The 22,693-nt window shown below is 38.3% G+C and overlaps 1 protein-coding gene across 1 annotated transcript; it reads right to left on the reverse strand.

Annotated features, from left to right (window-relative positions):
- Nucleotides 1-570: 570 nt before the first annotated feature.
- On the reverse strand, nucleotides 571-21,539 carry LOC122123278 (zinc finger protein OZF-like; the record flags this gene model as incomplete). Its single annotated transcript, XM_042697642.1, has 3 exons — nucleotides 571-704; nucleotides 1,305-1,474; nucleotides 20,173-21,539. Coding segments are annotated over 3 exons (1,671 nt in total), but the record flags the coding sequence as incomplete, so codon positions are not given.
- Nucleotides 21,540-22,693: the final 1,154 nt, after the last annotated feature.

Here is a 22,693-nt window from a genome sequence, read left to right on the forward strand (position 1 = left end):
CTTAGCTATAGACACTTTCTAGATCTGTCCAGTGCTTGTATCACATTGTTCTAGTACTCACTGAGTCGACAAGTGCAGACCATATGCATCTTTCCTCATTCTAGTTCAACCTTTGTCCAACAAACACCTAGAGGTAAGCCCCCAGGCCCAGAAGCTACAAGGAACACTCCCTCCTACAAAAAGGGCAAGTACTTATAGCCCTGAAGGTTGGAGTCCATGGTTGTGGAGCTTTTGCTCACACCTTGCCAGCTCCTGGCACCTCAGGGTCTGCACCACTTCCCCCTTTTTCATTTTGTAAATTGAGCAAGTGTCTATCAGCCTGAACCTGGAAAATCAGCAGATCATCCATCTCAGGAAGAATGGAAGAAAAAAGAAATACCAAAACATAAAAAAAGGAAAATGCCTGAGAAATAGCAAAAAGAGTGCTAATACCCCAGGTGAATCCCTGAAGGTAATTGAGAAGTGATACAGCTAAGTCTGCATGGTGGAGTGACCAATACCAGATATCTGACCCTGAAGCTACATAATGCCTAAGCTTAAATGATCACAGGGCGACATTCCTCAAATATGTCACTGGATACTGGTACAAGTCATATTTCCATCATATTCAAGAGGGATAACACAGATGTACTGACAATTAGCATGACACATCATTTTTAACTGTGTCTTTAGCAGGTCTATGTGATTATCAACATATATCATTGCTGTTTCCAAATCATAAAACATATCACAATCATTTTATCTACTCCCACCTGAATATCAAGGGTACCAGAAACATTTCAAACTAAAGTATTAGCATGTTGTGTTGTAAATATGGTTTACAAGGATCACAGGAGAAGCAGTAGCCCTAGCAAGAAGAGTTGGGGTAGCAATAATGAGGGCAACCAATATTCCCCAAATTCTGCAGCAATGGCTGAGTCCTCTGAACCTCAATAGCACACAGAGACCCAAACTTATTATACCATGGTTCTATCAACTGATCATGTAATGTAAATTATGGGGATTGCATAGTAAACTAGGAGTACTCATGCAGTTAGTGAGAACACAATTGTTCCTGCAAGAGGCATAAAATACCACCCCATCCTGGAAAACCATACCCAGCCCAACTACTAGCATATATGGATATATAACACAAGCTTGCACAGTAAATGATACAAAACCATGTAACAGGACAGGTCTCTGAAACAGAGGTATGGGATGGTGAGAGGCATTAGTTCAAATAGGCCTCATGGCAGCAGCCAGGCTCAAGATGTCAGGGTGAGCTTGTCCACACAAACTGACAAACATGAGAGCCAGCAAGGTACCACTGATCATGTCACTCCTCTGAGACCAGTCCTGCCTTTCATACTGGGGGACTCCTACCACCAGAACTGTGGATAAGATGTGAAATTCACAGGCCCTCCAGGGCGATGGATCATCGCAACCATGGGAATCGCTGGGCATTGGGGAAGCCAAGAGGGATGCACCACATCTCCTGAAAAAGGAATTTTACAAGTGTTATGCTTAAGCTCCATCTTTTTCCATTGGTTCACCTTTTCCTCCAGAGGAAGTCAGAACCATAATCTATTCCTGAATACCTTACCATACTTGTACCTTCTACCTCAGCATCTGCAATAGTCAATAACTGTAATCAATAAAATAAGAGGATATAATATTTGTATAATAATGAGACTTACGTCTGTGAGCAAAGAACAATTCAAAAATAATGTTGGAAGTAAATTCTGTTTATACTAGTATAATAAACATAATACTTAGAAATGAATGTTTGAAAAATGTAACCAAGAACAAGGACAACTATGGGACACAGCTAGTCTAGGAAGCACCCATTTTTACCTGATCCTTATGTCCTTGCCTCTCAGGAACGTACTTTTAACTTTTACAGAAAGAAAGAATTATTCTTCCTTCATATTTTATAGGTGCTGCAATGTTGCAGTCTATACATCCAAATGTGCCTCACGATCTCCATTTTCATGAGGAATAGCTAAGGTCCACTAAAAGAGGGATGGAAAACCCTTACACTGGAGGACTGAATATCAGGCATGAAAATTTCCTACACAATCCTTCCCAGTCATGATGTGGGGAAAGGATCATCAACAATCACAACAAATCATTCAGAGACAAGCTTAGGATGTCTGATATGAGGGAGGGAGGCAAAAGATTTATTCCACAGTGTAATGGATACAGTCTGGGAAGACAAGTCTGAGGACCCCTAGATATGTGGCCTAGACTAGCTGACAGGAACTTCTAGGTTCAGAGAAGAGGTAGAAAATCAAAACAAAATAGGATATGCAAAACAGAAAAGTAAAAACAGACTGGTTTGGAGCAAGTAATCAAGCTTCACATGAACATGGACCTGCCCTGAACACTACCTCCTCCCACATTCATTCTGATCTACCTAGAAAACTATTTTTTTTAAGAGTCTTGGAGGAGGAGTAACATTTTCTAAAACACCCCTGGGGGGAAACTTTTCACTACTCCCCTGAAGCAATTAATAAAAGAAAGGCAAGTACATTACAGCAAATGCTCACAGACAGTGCCCAAGCTCTGAGTTCAAGCCACAGGACCAACAACAAAATGAGGGATATTCTTTATAAGGAAAGACAAATTTCAGACACAAATAACCAAACACTCCTTAAAATTTCATAGATGGAATTTGGGAGTTTCTGGGAAAGTAATGAGTAGAATTTGACAACTCAATTTAATTCAAACATTATAAAGTATATCTGTCTTTAAATTCTGTTATTTTATTCCAATATATATATTAGAACAGGGGAAGATGATGCCAGAATCAATCATTTTACTGTCTGCAAGAACTTTTTTTTTTTTTTGGTCGATCTTGTGGCTTGAAACCAGCCTGAGCACTGTCCCTTCGTTTTTCAGCTCAAAGTGAGCTCTCTACCACTTGAGCCACAAGGCCACTTCCATTGTTTTGGTAGTTACATGGAGATAGGACTTATGAACTTTCCTGCCCAGGCTGGCTTTTAACAGGGATCCTCATATCTCAGCTTCCTTAGTACCTAGGATTACAGACATGAGCCATTGGCACCTAGCTGCAAATACCTTTGTAAAGTGAGGGGGGAGATATTCAAAACTTTAAGGAAAAACAGAGACATAATTTACATTCAGCAGAACGTACTTTTTGAACAGAAACAAAAAAAAACTTCGTATTTCATAAACTTAATTATATTAAAATAACTAAGAATTAAAGAGCCAAATTATGCAATGCTCCTAATACATTTGTGTTTTTCAATGGTCTCACAATATTTACGTTGGTAAACTGAATTTTCAAGAAACTTACCTAAGTTTCCCCAGCTGGGAGAGAAAGGTCCCCATGCATCCTTGCACACTTAGGACCAAGTGCCTTGTGCCAGTCAAAACCTTGTAACAAGCCCACTTCCTCTAGGTGAATGGTGCATGCATTCTGGGAATTGTAGTTTCTATCTTGGCATAGACCTTTGCAAGTGTGGGGGGGGGGTCGCAGGGGGTAAATCAGGAGAGGTGGGGGTGAGGGGAAGAGGCACCAGTGCCTCTTTGCCCACTGTTCGTGTTTTTAGTTTGCAAATTTGGGTTACTTTGCTTTTCCCTTGCTGCTGGAAGTGCTCTGAAGTACCGCTTTGCACTCCATAGTCAGAGTCAAGAGGTAGAAGCCCAGCTTCTGTTTTTCAGGGGAACTTGGGACCTGTAACTGGAAGCAATCTGAGCCAGAGTCTACCCTTCCCATCTTTCCCCATTCTGGGGTGGATGATATTTTATGGGCTCATAGGTTTGTGCTGCCATTAGCACTTGTTCCTCCAGGTGCCAGAAAGTGGCTACAAACCTCTGTTCTACTTGACAAGGACAGTCAGGAGTTGTGCGTTTATACTTCTGAACCTAGAGATTCTGGTACTCACCCATGTGACTTTATGAGCTTCCATTTTGTGCATTGTAGCCAGTGAATGGTAAACATTCCTTGAAAATGTCTTATATAAACATATTGATCCTCTTTTCATCCTCTGCACTTGCAATGACTTTAGAAACTTTCAAAATGCTGCTGGCACAGATATACTCCAATTGATGTGTCTGTTTTGACAAATTACAATTTCTCCACTAATTTAATTAGCCTATTTTACATCACTTAAAATGAGAGAGACTGGCTGGGAAGGTGGTTCAGTGGTAGAATGCTTGCCTTGCATGAATGAAGCCCTGTGTTTGATTCCTCAGAACCACATAAGCAGAAAAGGCCAGCAGTGCACTGTGGCTCAAGTAGTAGAGTGCTAGCTTTGAGCTTAAGGTCAGAGGGACAGTGCCCAGGGTCAGAGTTCAGACCCCACACGGACAAAAAAAATGAAAGAGATTTCCTACACATGTATACCAAAAACAATTGTTAAAATATAATTTGAATACAATACAATGCCCTTGATATGTGTCTGCCTGTCCTGATTCTTGAACTCAAGGTCTGGAAACTGACCTCGAAATTATTTGGTTCAATGATAATATTCTACCACTTAAGCCACATTCCCACTTCCCACTACTTTGGTAGTTTATTGGAAATAAGTCTCTCAGACTTTCCTATCCCCCTGGCTTCAATCTGTGATCCTTGTAGGGTTTTTTCATGTCCATCCCAGGGGACCACAAGCAGGCACAGGAAAAAGATTATTATAAGGTTTATTAGAAGGCCCATATTTCCCAGGAGAAGGAGCACAAGCATTTGTCCCTCTTCTGGTTGCAACAGGATCTGGGGGGCAGGAAGTGAGTTAAGTACATGCTCAGGTGAGTCTGAGATGAGAGAGGGAGTGGCCAGCTGTGTGGAGGGAACTCTAGGTCTGGGAGGAGCTCAGGTCTGGGTGGAGCTGAGGACTAAAAGTGAGGATAATACTAACTTTCCTCAGATCTCAGCCTTCTGAATACCTAAGTTTACAGCTATTAGACATGATAGCCCAGTTACAATGCTCTTTTTAAAATTCAGATTATATTCTAATGAAATAATATGAAATAGAAAATTTGAAAGTTTTAAGGCACAATGTTCAGTCACTAAGGTGTATGAGGACAGTCCAAATCCCAAAACACACAGAAAATGCCCCCACCTTGAAATCTGTAACACTCCTGATCTTAAGTACTGTGAATGTGAACACTTAGCCTATACTAAATTCTTTTAAGTTTTTCAAAGTAAGAAAACATTCTTGTGACAGAAAAACCCAGTAGTAATGAGCAAGTATTGCTTTTAAAGGATTCATAGTGTCTTTCTGAGCAAAAACAACCTCAATGATGTATACAGAATAGATTTTCACTTTTTGTATATGTCACTGTAAAGGTCATGTATTTTATATTAACAATTACCTTTCTAAGTAATTGTAAAAACTACATCACTACTCGATAACAGAATATCCTGTGTAATCAACCAATAAGTACAAGCAAAAGCACATAGGGATAAAATTTGTTGGTTTTATTTTTGATGGATCTATATTTTGGGGTGTATTTTCTGTTAAGATTGTGTAGTAACACATAAGACTTCAATCTACTGGTGCCTTGGCTGGGGATGGTTGACTGGGATTTTGTCACTCCTCTGACCAGCATTTTATCTTGCATCTTTATTAGGCCCTGTATCTCCAGCAGAATGGACATGATTCTTAATATGACTACTTAGGAAAGTGAGGGACTTCTCAGTCTGTGTTTATATCATCATTCCTGATGTACCTTTGGCCAAAGCAGGTTCAAACTCAAATTGCAAGTCATTGTACAAGGTATGCTAATTATTTGCATAAAGGGTAATGTGCCATATGACAACCATTACTGAAATATTATAAAACAAAAATATGTGTTGTATATATTTTATCTCTATAACTTTGTGTGAAAATACTGTTCATAACATACATGTGTTTGAATATGTAAATAAATGAGGTAGAGTACAAATAATCAATGGAGTTCTAAGATATCTTTACATTAATAGAAAAATAGTTTATATATCCCTAGGTGTATTTCACTGATAATTACTTTTAGTGAACAAGTGACATGTTTTCCTTTTTTGGGTTCAATTTTTCAACAATCTTTTGTAGGAGCTTTAGATTTTTTTTTCTGTTCTTTTTTTGGGGGAGGGTCTGGTCTTGGGGCCTGAACTCTGGGCCTGGGCCCTGTACCTTAGCTCTTCAGCTCAAGGCTAGCACTCTACTACTTGAGCCACAGTGCCACTTGCAGCTTTTTTCTTTTTTCTTATGTGGTGCTGAGGAATCGAACCCAGGGCCTCAGTCATGCAAGGCAAGTGCTCTACCACTGAGCCACCTTCCGAGCCCCCGTGCATATGTCTTTAGTGGACACTTTAATGCTCTTCTTAAGACAGGAATGATTCTTCTCCCATAGGAAGGCTCTTCCAGCCCACATATCATGTTTTGTACAGGAACATCTAGGGTAAAATCACACAGGTTCTTTTCTGACTCCCTTATTTGCCTTCGCTCCAAGCCATGGTTCCAGAATCTTTATTCATTGTCAACAGCAAGAAAGCATGAAAGGATCTCTAGTGAGATTCTTCTATTTTTCACTTTGTTTGACATTGCATTATGAACCTAAGGGTGTCCAAGATGGATGAAGAGAAAAAAAAAAGATTCAGCTTCAGGAACGTGTTTCTAAAAATGCTAAAGTTGTAGCCAGGTGCGGGTGGCTCACACCTGTAATCCAAGCTATTCAGGAGGTGAGAGCTGAGGATCAGGGTTCAGAGCCAACCCGAGCAGGAAAGTCTGTGAGAGTCTTTTATCCAATAAACTACTAGAAAAAGGGAAGTGGCGCTGTGGCTCAAGCTGTAGAGCGCTCACCTTGAACTGAAGAGCACAGGGACAGCACCCAAGCCCAGAGTTCAAGCCCCACAACGGACAAAAAAAAAAAACAAAAAAAAAACAACTAAAGATGGCTTGGAGATTTAGCAGATTATAAAATCTGACATTCCAAGTTAAGTGCAGTTATGCTTGTTTGTTTCTACATTTTCTAGTGTGAGAGAAAGTTGTCCCACTAGTTATGTGGTTCAGTGACACCTAGGAGATGACTTCTCATGGAGGGTGAAGGATGGCTAGCAACTGCTCAGACATCACATCCTCATATGGAATAGTAAACTATCCTAATGAAATTTTACTGGATTTGCTGAAATAGTGTGGTCAAACATAACTTCAAATATTCTACAGGACTGAGTGAGCTTTAAGTACTTCAATTAATCTCTGTAAATACTCTTGGACTGTTTTGTGGTCTTTGTTTTACTTGAAACTTAGGCTGAGTTTGATGGTATTTATAGAAATCTCTGTTTTTCTCTATGGTGCTCTCATAGGAGTTCTCTTACCTATTTTCCCAATTCATTCTATTTTTCATGTTTTTAGCTTTCTTTCTTTTGCATTACATTAATTTATTGTGAAAATACCATACAGAGAGGTTACAATTACTTGTTCAAGATAGTGAGTACATTTCTTATCACACATTGTTGCCTCCTCCTTTGTTTCCCTTTACCATCCCTAATTTCTTTTTTTTTTTTTCAGTCGTGGTTCTGGAACTCTGGGCCTAGGCGCTATACTTAAACTCTGCAGCTCAAGGCTAGTACTCTACCACTGGTGCCACATCACCACTTCCAATTTTCTAGTGGTTAATTGGAGATAAGCGTCTCACAGATGGTCCTGCCTGGGCTGGCTTTGAACCTCTATGCTCAGATCTCAGCCTCCTGAGTAGCTAGGATTACAGGCATGAGCCACCACCATGTGGCTTCACTAGTTTTATTTCTCTCTTTCTTCTCTCATTGTCTATTTCTCTCTCTGTCTCTTTTTCTCTTCCATTCTCTCTGCTTCTTTTTCCTCCATTTTTCTCTTAATTTTACTTTTCTTCAAATGGTTTATCTGGGAAGTAGATTTTCTTACTGATCAGTTTTCTTTTGGTGACATGGCTCTTAAAATTGACATTTTTCTCACTCATTTTAAAGGAAAATTGTTGCTAAACATAAAATAATTTGAGTTTCCCAGATTCTATTATCTTTCTCTGGCTTAACCTCATTTGATGTGGTTCCTGCAGTTTTCCTTTTTCTTGTTGTTCTGCTTACATATTTGTATTCACTGACATTATAAGATAGAAGCTGCTTGTGAAAATAAACAATAGTGACTATGGTTTTCATATTTGAAATATCACTAATGGCAAATTCTGACATACATTTGCTATGTAGTAAACTTTAATCTCAGGAACTTCAATACTAAATAGCATGTGTGGCAATGTATCCTTGGGAATCTAGTGGAAGAAATGGTTCAGGAATATGTGACACATTTGAGCAATAGTCAGTGAAATCATCTGCAAAACCTACACAGATTATAATAATTTGTACTTTTTGTCCATGTTTGTTTGTTATTAATGCTATTTGTAGTGTGTATTTCCAACTAAACACTGTTTGAGCATGTGTTCAAACACTTTCAGTTTGTTTGTTATTTTAGGAGGTAAAATAGATATGTTTGTCACCCATATGTCTTCATAGAATCCAAAATTTTATTTTTCCATGTTCCTTGTGATGACAGGTCTATGTAGTGCAGCAAGCTTTTATTTGTTAAATAAGTTTATTTATTGTGAAAATACCATACAGAGGGGTTACACTTACATGAGCAAGATAATGAGTACCTTTCTTATTAAGCATTGTTGCCTCTCCTTTGTTTTTCCCCTACCATCCCAGCCCTCCCATCTCCTGGACTACACTCCCCCATCCACCTCCAAGCAAGCTCTTCATCTTTTTATGTAGCCTAGGCTGGCAAATAATCTTTCTTGAGTTTCCCAAGTCCAGGGAGAATAGTTGTGTTTCAGACTGTGTGTGGCTACATTAGCCATTCTTATGTGTACAGTTCATTGATAAAACACTGGGCCACACTGTTGTGAGGCCATTCCATCCATCCATCTACAACACTTTTCATCTTCCATCTGTGAAGCTATTTGATCATTTAATAGGCAGCTCCTGTTCCTCTCTATCCCAGTCTCTGGAATCATCCTACATTTGGGCTCCACAAGTTTGTTGATCCTTGAAAGCTCAGTAAGGGAAATTATACCTTGGCTGTACCTTTATGATTGGTGTGTTTTATTTAGCTTATTTTACTTAAAGTTCATCCCTGCCATAAAATGTAGTAAAGTTTTCTCCTTTGAACACATTTATTGTTTTTACATGCTTCAATGTTTTGCTTATTGTGAGTAGATGTTGAGAAGTGATTCTCCAAGCATGTGTTGTACTCCCTGCTTTATCTGCTGTTGCACACAAGCATAGAAATGCTGGACCATATTCCTATATAATTCTATGTTTTAGCTCTTTTTAGGACTCTTCGTACCATCTTTGATAGATTATTTGTTTGTTTGTTTGTTAGATCGATCAAGGGGCTTGAACTCTGGGCCTGAGCCGTACTCCCTCAGCTCTTTAGCTCAAGGCTAGCGCTCTACCACTGGAGCCACAGCACCACTTCTGGTTTTCTGGTGGTTTTATTGGAGATAAGAGTTTCACGGATTTTCCTGCCCATGCTGGCTTTGAACCGTGATCCTCAAATCTCAGCCTTCTGAGTAGATATGATTACAGGTGTGAACCACGGGTACCTGGCTTCATCTTTGATATTTTTATATACATGACAGAAATGCACCAAGGTTCACATCCTTTTCACATCTTTCCTAGCTTTTTTGAGACTTTGGGAGTATTTTTGTTGTTTTTATTTAAAACTATGTCCATACTAGCATGTATCAAATGTTATTTTATTGGAATTTTCATTTGAATTTTTCTCATGACTACTGATATTAAACTACTTTTATATTTTAATGTACTACATGTGTATGTCATTTTTAGAAAAATCTCTTCAATCTTTTTGCAACTTTAAAATTAGATTTTGTTGTCTGGGTTACTTGAAGGATTTTCTTTATATTTTCTAATTCATATTGGTTAGCAATCCATTTAGAGATATATGCAAATATTTCTCACATACATGCTTTTTTTCCTTTATTGGTAGTGCTTTTCAATATACAAGGTTTTCATTTGTATTTATTTATTAGTTATTTATTTATATATTGTAGGTCATGGGGTTTGAACTCTGGGCCTGAACACTGTCCCTCAGCTCTTAAATTCAAGACTAACACTCTACCACTTTGACCACAGCACCACTTCTTGTTTTCTGGTGATTTACTGGAAGTAAGAGTTTCATAGCTATACCTGCCCAGGCTGACTTTGAGACCCGATCTTCAGATCTCACCCTCTTGAGTACCTAATATTACAGGTGTGATCCACCAGAGACTCACATTGTTTGTTTTTTTGTTTGTTTTTTCCAAGAGGTAGTTTTGGAGTTTTATTTATGGGGTTACTGTCAAATCTTGCTTTATTTTTTTTTTCTTTTCTTTTCTTTTTTCTCAGCAGTGAGTCTTGAACTGTAGGCCTGGGTGCTGTCACTCAGCTCTTCAGCTCAAGGTGAGTACATTATAGATTGAACCAAAGGAACACTTCCAACATTTTGTTTATGTGGTGCTGAGGAATTAAACCCAGGGCCTTATGCATGATAAGCAAGCACTCTACCACTGAGCAATCTTCCCAGACCACTTACTGTCAAATCTGATGCCATGAAACTTTCCTCCCCATCTCTCTTCTCTTCTTTTCCCTTTTCCTCTTTTCCCCTCCACTCCACTACTCTCTTGTCCTCTCTTCTTCCTTCTTTTTCCTGACCTTTTGCTTCCCTTCTCGCCCTCCTCCACTCATCTTCTTTTCCCTTTATATCTGAGATGAAGACTTTCTAACTTAGAAACACAGTAATAAACATACCCCATGGTTTTCTTGAGCTACTATTGGAGCTTGAACTGCAGGTCTCACAGTCAGTCAACTTCCTCACTCACTGTTGGCACTATCACTTGAGCCATACCTCTAACCTGTTCATTAGCTGCTTAGTTTGAGTTGTCTATCCAGGCTGGCTTGCAGACCTCAGTTTCCTCCTTAGTAGCTAGGCTAAAATGACAGTCTGAGCAAGAAGTACTTCCCTTGATTTTTCTTACTTCAACATTTAACATTAATACTTAATTGGATACTACAATGAAATAGTTTATTGTTTCTGGTTTATGTAGAGTTATTTTGCAACCTAAACTGAAATAGTTTATCTTTCAAATTAAGTGTTGTATTGTTTTTCTAACAACTGGACCTGTTCTACCTGTGGTAGATTTTCTTCACTAAGGAGATCGTTTATGCTGGAGGTATTGTTTTATAATTAATGTAATTTAATCTTATTATGGAGGTGATGTATAGAGAGATATGTCATGAGTGAGGTAAAAAATACCCTTCCTTTCATACAGTGTCTTCCATGCCTTCATTCTCTCCCAATCTCTCCCTCTTATCTCTACTCTTGAGTTGTATATTTTATTTTCATCACCCTATTTCCCTCAAATTCTATGACTCTGCCACACACACCAGAAGATATACATGTGAATACACCATACATAATTGAAAGCAATTGTTTTTATTTCACAAGTGAAGTAAGAAAGTAGCTCTCTTTAATAAATCACAATGATAGCATACATATATTTTTACATATTCATTCTGGTTTCCTTCTGTTTGTTTTACTGTTAGATTATTAGAAACATATTGTTGGATTTTTTTGTATTCTTATCATAGATCTATTTGTCATACTGATTTCTAGACAATTTGTCTTCAGATCTATTGTCAGTGTGTCTGTCTTGGTAAATATAAGTGCATAGTGCTTTATAAACAGCATTTAGTAAAGATAATGCTATCCCTGTTTGTGTTTCTACTGACCATTTGTCTAGTTATACAGTCATTAAGAGGAATATTACTTCTCCAATCATAATGATAGATTAAAGAAATTATCACTCTTTGTCCTTTTAATCATGTCTTTGTAGACTTTACTTTTCAGAATAGAACTTTTGTTATACAGATTTATAATTTGCTTGTTATTATCAATGCTCCGTATCTGTGGTAACACAATTTGTGCTGAGGTTCCTTTCCTTTCATATTATGACTACTTGTATTTTTCAATAATGATTGTTGCATATGGTATGTTTATATTGATTTAATTTTATTTCTTGATAATTAATGTATGTCTGTTTGGCTTATTGAGTTTTTTGAGTATGTTTTCTTCTGTTCAAATCAGACAGTACCTGATATATTTACTATTTTTATATTACAATATTAACATGGTTTCATTTTAGTGATTACTTTGCTATTTATTATGTTTGTCTCATCTGACATGTATTTCTTAGTTTGCTTTCATGTAACCTGCACACATCGTTCTATACCATGCAAATCACCTCTAATATAATCTCCAGACAATCTTCTATACACTGTAAATCACCTCTGATACCTATTACAACTTAAATCCTACTAAATAGTTGTTACAATGCATTGTTCATAGGATAATGCCAGTTTTTTCAAAGATTGCATGTTTACTATAGGTGCCCTACTTTGGCAAGTCTTTGCGTTCTATGGTTTGTTGAATCTGTGCAACAAACAAATATGTAAGGCCTAATATATTCCTTTGAAAATGCTACTCTAGGGGCTGGAAAGTTGGCTCAGTGGAGAGTGCTTGCCTTGCATGCATGAGGCCCTGGGTTAGGTTGCTCAGCACCACATAAACAGAAGAATCTGAAAGTGGTGATTTGGGTTCAGTAGTAGAGCATTAGCCTTGAGCTGAAGAGCTGAGGGACAGAGCCCAGGCCCAGAGATCAAGCTGCATGAATAATGAAAAAAAAACATACCACAAATAACATAGTGCATATAATAATATTTAAAGGTGCTGGACACAAGTGTCTCATGGTAGTAAACCTGAGACCTGAGGATTGAGATTTCATCCAGCCCTTTCAGAAAAGTCAATGAAACTCTTATCTACAATTAATCACCTAAAAATCCAGGGGTAGAAATTAATAGATGGCTCCAGTGATAGATCCTTAAGATAAAATGGCCAGGGACAGTACCCAGACAATAAGATCAATACCTAATATTGGTATATTATACTGGCTTATATGGAAATAAATGCCACTTTTCAAAAGTGGTTGGAATTGTGCAAAAATGCATATTGTTCAATAAGTAATGAAATCAATGAAATCAATCGAGTAATCAATCAAGTAATGAATTCAATACCTGGCTTATGTAACTTTGACATACATATATACATCTATGTGTATATATATATATATATATATATATATATATATATATATACACACAAATAATGTATATATACATAGATGTATATATGTATATATACATAGATGTACAGATGTGTATGTGTATATATCACCTTTAGAGTAATTTTTTTTTGGGGGGGGCTGGTCGTAGGGCTTGAACTCTGGGCCTGGGCACTGTCCCACAGGTCATTTATTGGTTGTGATTGTAATGGATCTATCTTGGTGAGGACTTAAGTCTGACACTCCTGTCATTTTAGTTCTCTCTGAACTACTTTTCAATTTGTTTTCTTCTTAGGACACACACACAGACACACACACACACACACACACACACACACACACACACACAAATATCCTGAAGAATTTTAACTAGTTCATCAGACAATAGTTTTACTACCAATTCTTCTTGTCCACAGCAATTGTATCATCTACATAAGACAAGACAATTACATTAGGCCACTGGCTTAACTTGACTAACAGGTCCCTGTGTCAACAGTCAGCCCTCCTGAAACCTGGGCACACCATGTCCCATGCTAGAGGTGCCATGTGGTGCTGGTGGTGTACTGATGGGTAGCACAGGCCCTGATCTGGGCTCCTTACTCCTGTCCCAAGGGGCTTGCCAGGTTTGCATATTGCATGAAGACTTTGGCACTGTGCTCCTCTCCTCGGCTGGCTCCTTACCAATCTTTTCTTTCCTGTACCTTCCATTTTGAGTTCTGGCTTAGACTATGAGCCCAACCAATTTCCAACACACCTGATGAAGTCTCCACATCAAACTTTTGGTAACAAACATTTAAGTTAGAATGCACATATGAAGATTTGGCTTGGTTTTGCTCAACCCCATTGACAAGTGAAAAAAAGATGGTTAGCTGTTAGTACTTCTCAAAGTACTGACAACTCTATAACAGGGACTTCATACAAGGATGTTTCTGATCAAGAAACCTGAACAAAATAATATTTAAAAGATCTTCACAATTCATTGAGGAAAACGAAAAGAGAGGTTAGGGTAAGATGTTTCTCAAAGGAGCAAGAAAAATGTACACCTAATACTATGCTAATTATGGGAGGAAAAATGGCCTAGAGGTGGACAACAATAAAGATATAAGTGCTCAAGGTAATGGAAGGAGGCCTTGTGTGGTCCCTGAGGTTCTAATGAAAATCCTATGATAGCCTTGTTCAGTACCCACTGTGTTCAGTATCCCAGCTTCTGTCATTTCCAGCCATTCTGAAGTGCATCATTCCAGGTTAACCTCAAGAAGAAACAAGGATTCACCTAACATCCTGCTCTCTCATTGGGGTCACGGTTGCTTGGGAACTGGAGGGTTTTGGTTAAATACTTAGATCTCTGGAGAGCAGACTCTTCAGGGTCATGACTTTGGCTCGTATGAACTGCCCCTGCTGATGATATCACAATGTTCTGTAACATAGATGTGACTATGTTTGTATACTTTATCCAGTAACATTCAATGAATGGCTATTGAAAATAATCTAATTTAGAGTTGAAATCTTTGAACAAAGGCAGAATTTTCTAAAGCCTAACTTTGGATATTGCTACAGGATGAACCTTGTGGTAGGACCGTTGACATTCTGAAAAATTATATAACTTAACCCACTCTTAGTGATTAGGTCTAGGGTGGATATGTAGCCAAGTCATGGTTCACCACTTCTCTTCTCAGGACATAGGAGCTTTTAGAATGAGCTGAAACTAAATATCCTGTCATTCACTCCTGGGAGTGGCCTTGAAATAAATTGCAGTCCATAAGGGAAGAACAGCAAAAGTGCTTCTGCACATCTGGACAGAACAGACTGAAAAGAGTATTTCTCTTACATTTGTGTGCACACAGTAGAACACCATCGTCTTCTCGTTCAAATATATTGGTATTCTGGGATCTTAAATGATCACTACTTGACCCCTTTTCTTATGATCCTGTTTCAAGTATACTGAAATATTTGGCCACAGTTTAGATGTTGAGATCTCTCTTAGAATGTCTAATTCCACACCTTACAGATGTGGACCACATTGTCCTACATAGTAACTTGAACCTCTGCAAGGAACTATGAACTAGTCAGAAACATAAAGGTATGTGCATGTGCATTCACATGACAAAAGGTATCAAATTATTTGTGACAATTTATCATTACCCACACTTATAAGACATTTCAATATCAACTTCAATTGAGGGACAATGACTATATCCTATGGAGTATTTTAGGTTTCTATAGGATTGGAAACTTTCCTGCATGAAGGCCAAAGAACCCATTTTTACAAAATATCTTCCCTGGCCTTGGAGTTCTTTCTACTCAGGGTCTGGGTACTGTCCCTCAGATTTTGTAATAAAGGAACAAATGTGATGACAACCTATCAGCATGATTCACAGCACTAATTGTGGGAAATTTCATGATAATTGGCAATAACAGTCTCACAGCCTTTACTACCTAGTTGGCCTTTCAATTGTGATTTTAAACCTCATATTTTTGAGCAACTAAGAATTCTGATGTGAAGCACCAGTGCCCCATTAGATCAGGAGATCTTAACTACTTGATCCAAGCAGGACTCATGGTTTCCACAGAATAGGATATAAAATTCATAACATCATATAGACATATGCAAAGGTCCTTTTGCAATCTCAGTAAAGGTCTGTTTACCTATCATTCTGTAAACCACATCCAAATTCTTCCACAAAATATTTGGAAGAATGCATTGTTTTCACAGATCATATTAGTGGTCCTCAGGTTGAATTCAGAGGCAAAAATTTGTGAGGCTTCCTTTACCTTCTATACCAGATGCCCTTTTGTATCTCTGATTTTTCACCTTAGGGTCTTGTTTCTTTGTCTGGGCCTTTCAACACACTAATTGTAATAATTACATATCACAAGTAGCAAACAAGATAGGCACATATGACCAGATCCATTCTTTTCTTGGCTAAGATACCATATTCATGAAGCTTTTGCATGGGATGGCCTACAAATACTACCTTTGTAATTTCAGCTTCCTGAGTAGCTAAGATTCCACACGAGGGACTGTAATTGCTCATTTTTAATTGCTGATTTTAAACTAAAAGAAGGAAAAGGTATTTTACCAATTCAGTGAGCAGCAAGTCCCTTAAATTTTGAGCTCCAGCAAAAGTATTAGCCAAATGATAATAACAAAAGTGATAAAATCAAAAATAAAATGTTATCCTCAGGGCTACTTTGAATGTGGTATGTTGGTTCATGAGTTTTAATGACAGCTATATGACAGGCCTAGGTAGAAGGGACTCCGGTCCATGAACCATCCTTTATCGGAAAGCATCCAGTTTGTAAAAATGGGAGAATGAACTATATCCAAATAGCTGGTGTTTGTGTATGTGTGTGTGTATGGTACAAGTAGAAAGGCCAAGGGCCTCCTAATCCCCCTATTTTTTTCTTCTTTACTAGGCCTCAGTAGATAAGCAGATGGGTGAACAGTGTGAGGGGAGGGGGTAAGCTACCAACCTAGCTAAATCTGGCAATGTGAAGTCCACTGTCCTTATCTTGTAAATGGAATCCTGGCCAGGATTTAAGAATTCTCTTTGAACAATTAAAATTGTTGAAGGCACAGGAAGCCTGAGGTGAAGCACTAAATGAAACCTCTTATTCGCAGAGAAAGATTTCTTCAGAACAGCCCACAGGGCTCATGCTTTGATTCCTAGCTTTTTAGATTCCTAGGAGCTCTCGTTGGCTTCAACTCAGTTCCTGAGTTGAAGACCTCATATTGGCACAAAAACATTTCTTCATGAAAGTGTGAAAATAGAGCCCTTCATGTAACAAAACAGCTGTGGACATATGTAGAATGACTGGCTTCTATAGGATATGGAGTCTTGGTCTTGGTTTACTAATTAAGCAATTTCTGATGTAACACACATTTTTTCTGAATGCCTCCCGGATATCTTTAATTACATAACTATAGAGTGGCATCTACCTTGGCTCTAGAAATTCTAAATTTAGGTCAACCTTTGTGTTTCTGTAAAAGAAGACAGTACATTTGTTGGAAGCCACATTATGGAAGATGGAATACTGCAGTGTTTATTACACAGCTAGCAGTCTGCAAGCAGCCTGTTGTAACAAGGACTTGCAGTCCACAAACAGACAGCTTGCTAACAGGACAGAAAGGAAAAAAAAAAAAAGAATTAAAACAACACCAAGAAACCAATCAGCAGGAAAAGAGTGCTGAATTGGCACACTATGATGACCAGAGACAAGCCAGGAGACAGGACACAGGACATGATCACAGAGACATGTACCATAGCATCTAGTGCCACTGCTGGTCCAGCCTAAATAGGGCCTAAGCAGGAGGGAGGTCTACAGGAAATTCCAGTCCCAGTCACTGGACTAAGAGATTGAGTAACATATCAACCAAATTCTCACCCCTGCTTTCAGGGAACCAGCGACACCTATCAGTTGGGTGGCAAGTGATGAAGGGGGTATTCCTTGCCCCTGCATGAAGACAAGATGCCAGACCCCACCATCCACCATGTGCCCAATAGGGCACCAGCCACACCTGACCTCCTTACTTAATATTCTTGAAATATTAAGTCAATTTATAAAATGTTACAGCCTCCTTATAATTTTGTAAACAGTTCAAGAATTAACTTTTGTAAAAGCCATTTTTCTTGAGCCCCACCTCTGAAACAATAATTCTCACATTCACCAAAAATTAAACATTCTTCTTTTGAATAGTTTATTTCTTCCTTCTTCCTCATTCCTTCCCTTCCTCTTTCCCTCTCTCACATCATTCCTTCCTGCCTTCCTTCCTTCCTTCTTTCTTTCCTTCCTTCTTTCCTTCCTTCCTCTCAGGGCCTAGAAGTGATGCTGTAACTCAAGTGGCAGATGGTTTTATTTTTTTGTTAACTTCAATTTTTGTGAGAGGTTGATCAATATCTTTGTGTGCTTGATTATTTCCCCTAATATCCTATCCACTTTGGCCCTCTATGAGATAACACAGGTGCGACACATCATCCACACTGGTGTTTTGTAATAGCTTGCTCAGCAGAACAACTAAATAGGCTAAGAGTGAATCAATCACAAGTTGCTCATCACCAATGATTAATTAAAGAAAAGAGCAAGCACTGAAGACACTTTGGGGTTCTCCCCCAAGGCACAATACAGATTCTAGGCTTTATTAATCTATCATATTTTTAAATATATATTTTATTGTAAACATACTGTACAGATTGGTTATACTATTATGAGTTAGGTCATGAATACATTTCCTTTTGAGCATTGTTACCCCTCTGAGAAAGACTTTACTACTATGTATGTACTGAAATAAGGACTAATATCTTCCTTTAGATCTTCCATTCAAAAACTGAACTGGAATAAGTAAGTCATTTGTACTATAACGCATGGATCACACATACAGAGGGAGACTTAAGGGAGCAGTAGAAATATGGTTGTTCTCATGTTCTTGCCTCCAATCATAACAGTATTTACTCATCTATTGTTCCCATAAGCATGTTGGAGATGATCTGAATCCAGTCCCAAAGGGCTAGAACTCATATTTCTAAGAGGAGTTTACAAATTACCTTGACACACCATTCCTTAGTATAAAAGACACAAGTGAATTATTTCAATTTCTTAATTCCTTGTCGAGACTGGTTGTTTCTACATGCTTTGGATAATATTGAAGGACACCATCCACACTCAACATAATGACAAATGTTGGCTCAAAGAGAGCTGAAGAGTGAAGAATGGTTTCCATCACCCCTAACTTACCTCTGCCATGAAGAATTTCTCTGTATAATTTACAGAGGTTTTCTGACAAAGATTTTCCTACATTGGGTTTCTTTCCTGGGTGAATATTTTAATAATTGCTGAAGGTTGGCTTCTGGTTGAAAGACTTCCTCTCATGTTTATATTTACAGAAGTTCTGTCATGTGTCCAGGTCTCTGATACCTGTACAGATAAGATTTCTGGCAAAATGTTTTCTATACTCATAATTTCTCTCCTGTGTATGATCTCACATATGCTGAGGACTCAGTTCTGATTGAAAGTCATTTCACATATGTTCTATGCACTACTTTCTTTTCTCCTATGTGAGTCAGTTCTCTCATGAACACTGAGATATTCCTTTCAGGTCAAAGACCTTCCACATTTGTAATATTTTTGAGATTTCTCTGCTGGGTGTTATATGAACTTGGATCTATGAATACTTAGTAAAGGACTTTCCACATTTGATATATTTGTATTTTCTCTCATCTGTGTCTGTTCTCTGATGGAAACTGAGTTAGGACTTTTTCTTGAAAACCTTTCCATTTTTTCCTACATATGATTTCTCTCCTCTTTGTGTGTAAGAGTATGTGTCTGTGTTTCTGTGTGTTTTGGGTGTTCTGTGATGCACTCTGAGCTGTGTCTTGTAGTTGGAGGACTCCACCTCTGCTATATCATAAGGTCTCTATCCTGTATTGGTTCTGTATTGCAATTTCAATTTTCTTACAGATCAAAGACTTTCCCCATTTGGTACAATCCTAAGTTATTTCATTTGTGTGAATCAACTTATGTGTGTTAAACTGTGAACTCCAGGTCTTTCCACACTGGTTGCATTCATAAGGTTTCTCTCCTTGTGTTCTGTGATGGATGTTAAGGTTTGCCTTCCAGATGAAAGAATTTCCATGCCTACTACATACATAACATTTCTCTCTGGTGGGATTTTTTCTGATGGACAGAAAGGTGTATGTTCTGGGTGAAAGAATTTCCACATAGGTTACATTCATAAGATTTCTCTCCTGTGTGTGCTCTCTGGTAGAAAGTAAGGTGTAGCTTCTAGCTGAAAATCTTTCCACACATATGACATTCATAAGGTTTCTTTCATGTGTGTTTTCTGATGGACAGTGAAGTTTTACTTCCAGGTGAAAGCCTTTCCACACATGTTACATTAATAAGGTTTCTCTCTTGTGTGTGTTGTCTGGTGCAAATAAGGTATGACTTCTTGGTGAAAGACTTTCCATACGTGTTACATTCATAAGGTTTCTCTCCTGTGTGTGTGTTCTCTGGTGGCAAGTAAGCCTTGATTTCTGGATGAAACACTTTCCACACAGGTTACATTCATAAGGTCTCTCTCCTGTGTGTGTTCTGTGGTGGGCAGTAAGGTTACCCTTTTGGGTGAAAGATTTTTCACACACATTACATTCATGAAGTTTCTCTCCTGTGTGTATTCTCTGGTGGCTAGTAAGATATGCCTTGCAGGTGAAAGACTTTACACAAATGTTACATTCAAAAGGATACTCTTTTGTGTGTGTTCTCTGGTGAACAGTAAGCTTTGATTTCTTGGTGAAAGACTTTCCACACACATTACATTCATAAGGTTTCTTTCCTGTGTGTGTTATCTGATGGACAGTGAGGGTTGACTTCCAGGTAAAGGACTTTCCACACAAGTTACATTCATAAATTTTCTCTCCTGTGTGTGTTCTCTGGTGGGTAGAAAGATATTCCTTGTGGGTGAAACACTTTCCACAAATCTTACATTCAAAATGTTTCTCTTTTGTGTGTGTTCTCTGGTGGACAGTAAGATTTGATTTCTGGGTGAAACACTTTCCACACAGGTTACATTCATATGGTCTCTCTCCTGTGTGTGTTCTGTGGTGGACAGTAAGCTTTGAATTCTTGGTGAAAGACTTTCCACACATGTTACATTCATAAGGTTTCTCTCTAGTATGTGTTCTCTGGTGGACAGTAAGGTATGCCATCCTGGCGAAAGACTTTCCACACATGTTACATTCATAAGGTTTCTCTCCTTTGTGTGTTCTCTGGTGGCTAGTAAGATATGCCTTGCAGGTGAAAGACTTTCCACAAATGTTGCATTGAAAAGGTTTCTCTTTTGTGTGTGTTCTCTGGTGGACAGTAAGCTTTGATTTCTTGGTGAAAGACTTTCCACACACATTACATTCATAAGGTTTCTTTCCCATGTCTATTATCTGATGGACAGTGAGGGTTGACTTCCTGGTAAAGGACTTTCCACACAAGTTACATTCATAAATTTTCTCTCCTGTGTGTGTTCTCTGGTGGGTAGAAAGATATTCCTTGTGGGTGAAAAACTTTCCGCAAATCTTACATTCAAAAGGTTTCTCTTTTGTGTGTGTTCTCTGGTGGACCGTAAGATTTGATTTCTGGGTGAAACACTTTCCACACAGGTTACATTCATATGGTCTCTCTCCTGTGTATGTTCTGTGGTGGAAAGTAAGCTGTGATTTCTTGGTAAAAGACTTTCCACACATGTTACATTCATAAGATTTCTCTCCTTTGTGTGTTCTCTGGTGGCTAGTAAGATATGCCTTGCAGGAGAAAGACATTCCACAAATGTTACATTCAAAAGGTTTCTCTTTTGTGTGTGTTCTCAGGTGAACAGTAAGCTTTGATTTCTGGATGAAATACTTCCCACACACGTTACATTCAAAAGGTTTCTTTCCTGTGTGTGTTATCTGATGGACAGTGAGAGTTGACTTCCAGGAGAAGGACTTTCCACATAAGTTACATTCATAAATTTTCTTTCCAGTGTGTGTTCTCTGGTGTCTAGTAAGATATGCCTTGCAGGTGAAAGATTTTCCACAAATGTTGCATTGAAAAGGTTTCTCATTTGTGTGTGTTCTCTGGTGGACAGTAAGCTTTGATTTCTTAGTGAAAGACTTTCGACACACGTTACATTCATGAGGTTTCTCTCTTGTGTGTGTTCTCTGAGGGACAACAGTGTGTGACTTTTCACATTGTTTATATTCTTCAACTACAGAAGACACATGAGGACTATAGGCAGCACTCATCTTACCAGGTTCACTGAAAACACCCATTTTCTGACACCCAGTGACCTTTTCTATCCTCATCCCTAAGGAGTTCCCATTATTCTTAATCAGTTCTGACTTCTGTATGGAGCTCAAATGAAAACTTTTTATCAGTCTCACTTTTTCCTCCCCTGGGTTAGTATTCATGACTGCTACTTCAGAGAGATATTTACTGTGACTTTCCTGACAGGTGCTAATCACATCCTCCATTTCTGGGACATCTAAAATGAATAATAGAAAAATAGACAAAAACATAAATGAGACCCACAAATTCCTTACGATAACGATATTTCCTCACATTTTGGTACTAGATTTTCAATTATCAAAGCATTGCTTTTTGCAGAATATATACATTTCTCTGCAATGTAGTAATTAAGGAAGTAGTACTGACATTTTACAATGCAAAATAATGTTTTTCTGTATTTCAGATTATTATATGTTTTCCCAGGAAATATTTCCTGAAATTATTCATCTCCATACTCTTAAGGCTTCCATTCTGGATCGCCCTCTATGCCCAGCACCACTGATAAGAAATTGTCCCCATCAGAGGATAGCAGCCCTAGCATACTCCTATTTTCCTCCTACCTGCATAATACTAGTTTAAAAGAAAATGAGATCTTCCTTTCTACATTTCTTATTCTCTTTTTCTCTTTATGAATGACTTCTTTACAGAAAAAGGGAATTGCTAACACTGCCTACACTGGCACACCAAATTCAGTGTGTCTCCATGTGAATTCTGGATTGACAATTCCTTGAGACAAAGGATCACCTAGTTC

The sequence above is a fragment of the Dipodomys spectabilis genome, unplaced genomic scaffold, assembly GCF_019054845.1.
Source record: "Dipodomys spectabilis isolate Male_0828 unplaced genomic scaffold, ASM1905484v1 ptg000227l, whole genome shotgun sequence".
Classification (NCBI taxonomy): domain Eukaryota; kingdom Metazoa; phylum Chordata; class Mammalia; order Rodentia; family Heteromyidae; genus Dipodomys; species Dipodomys spectabilis.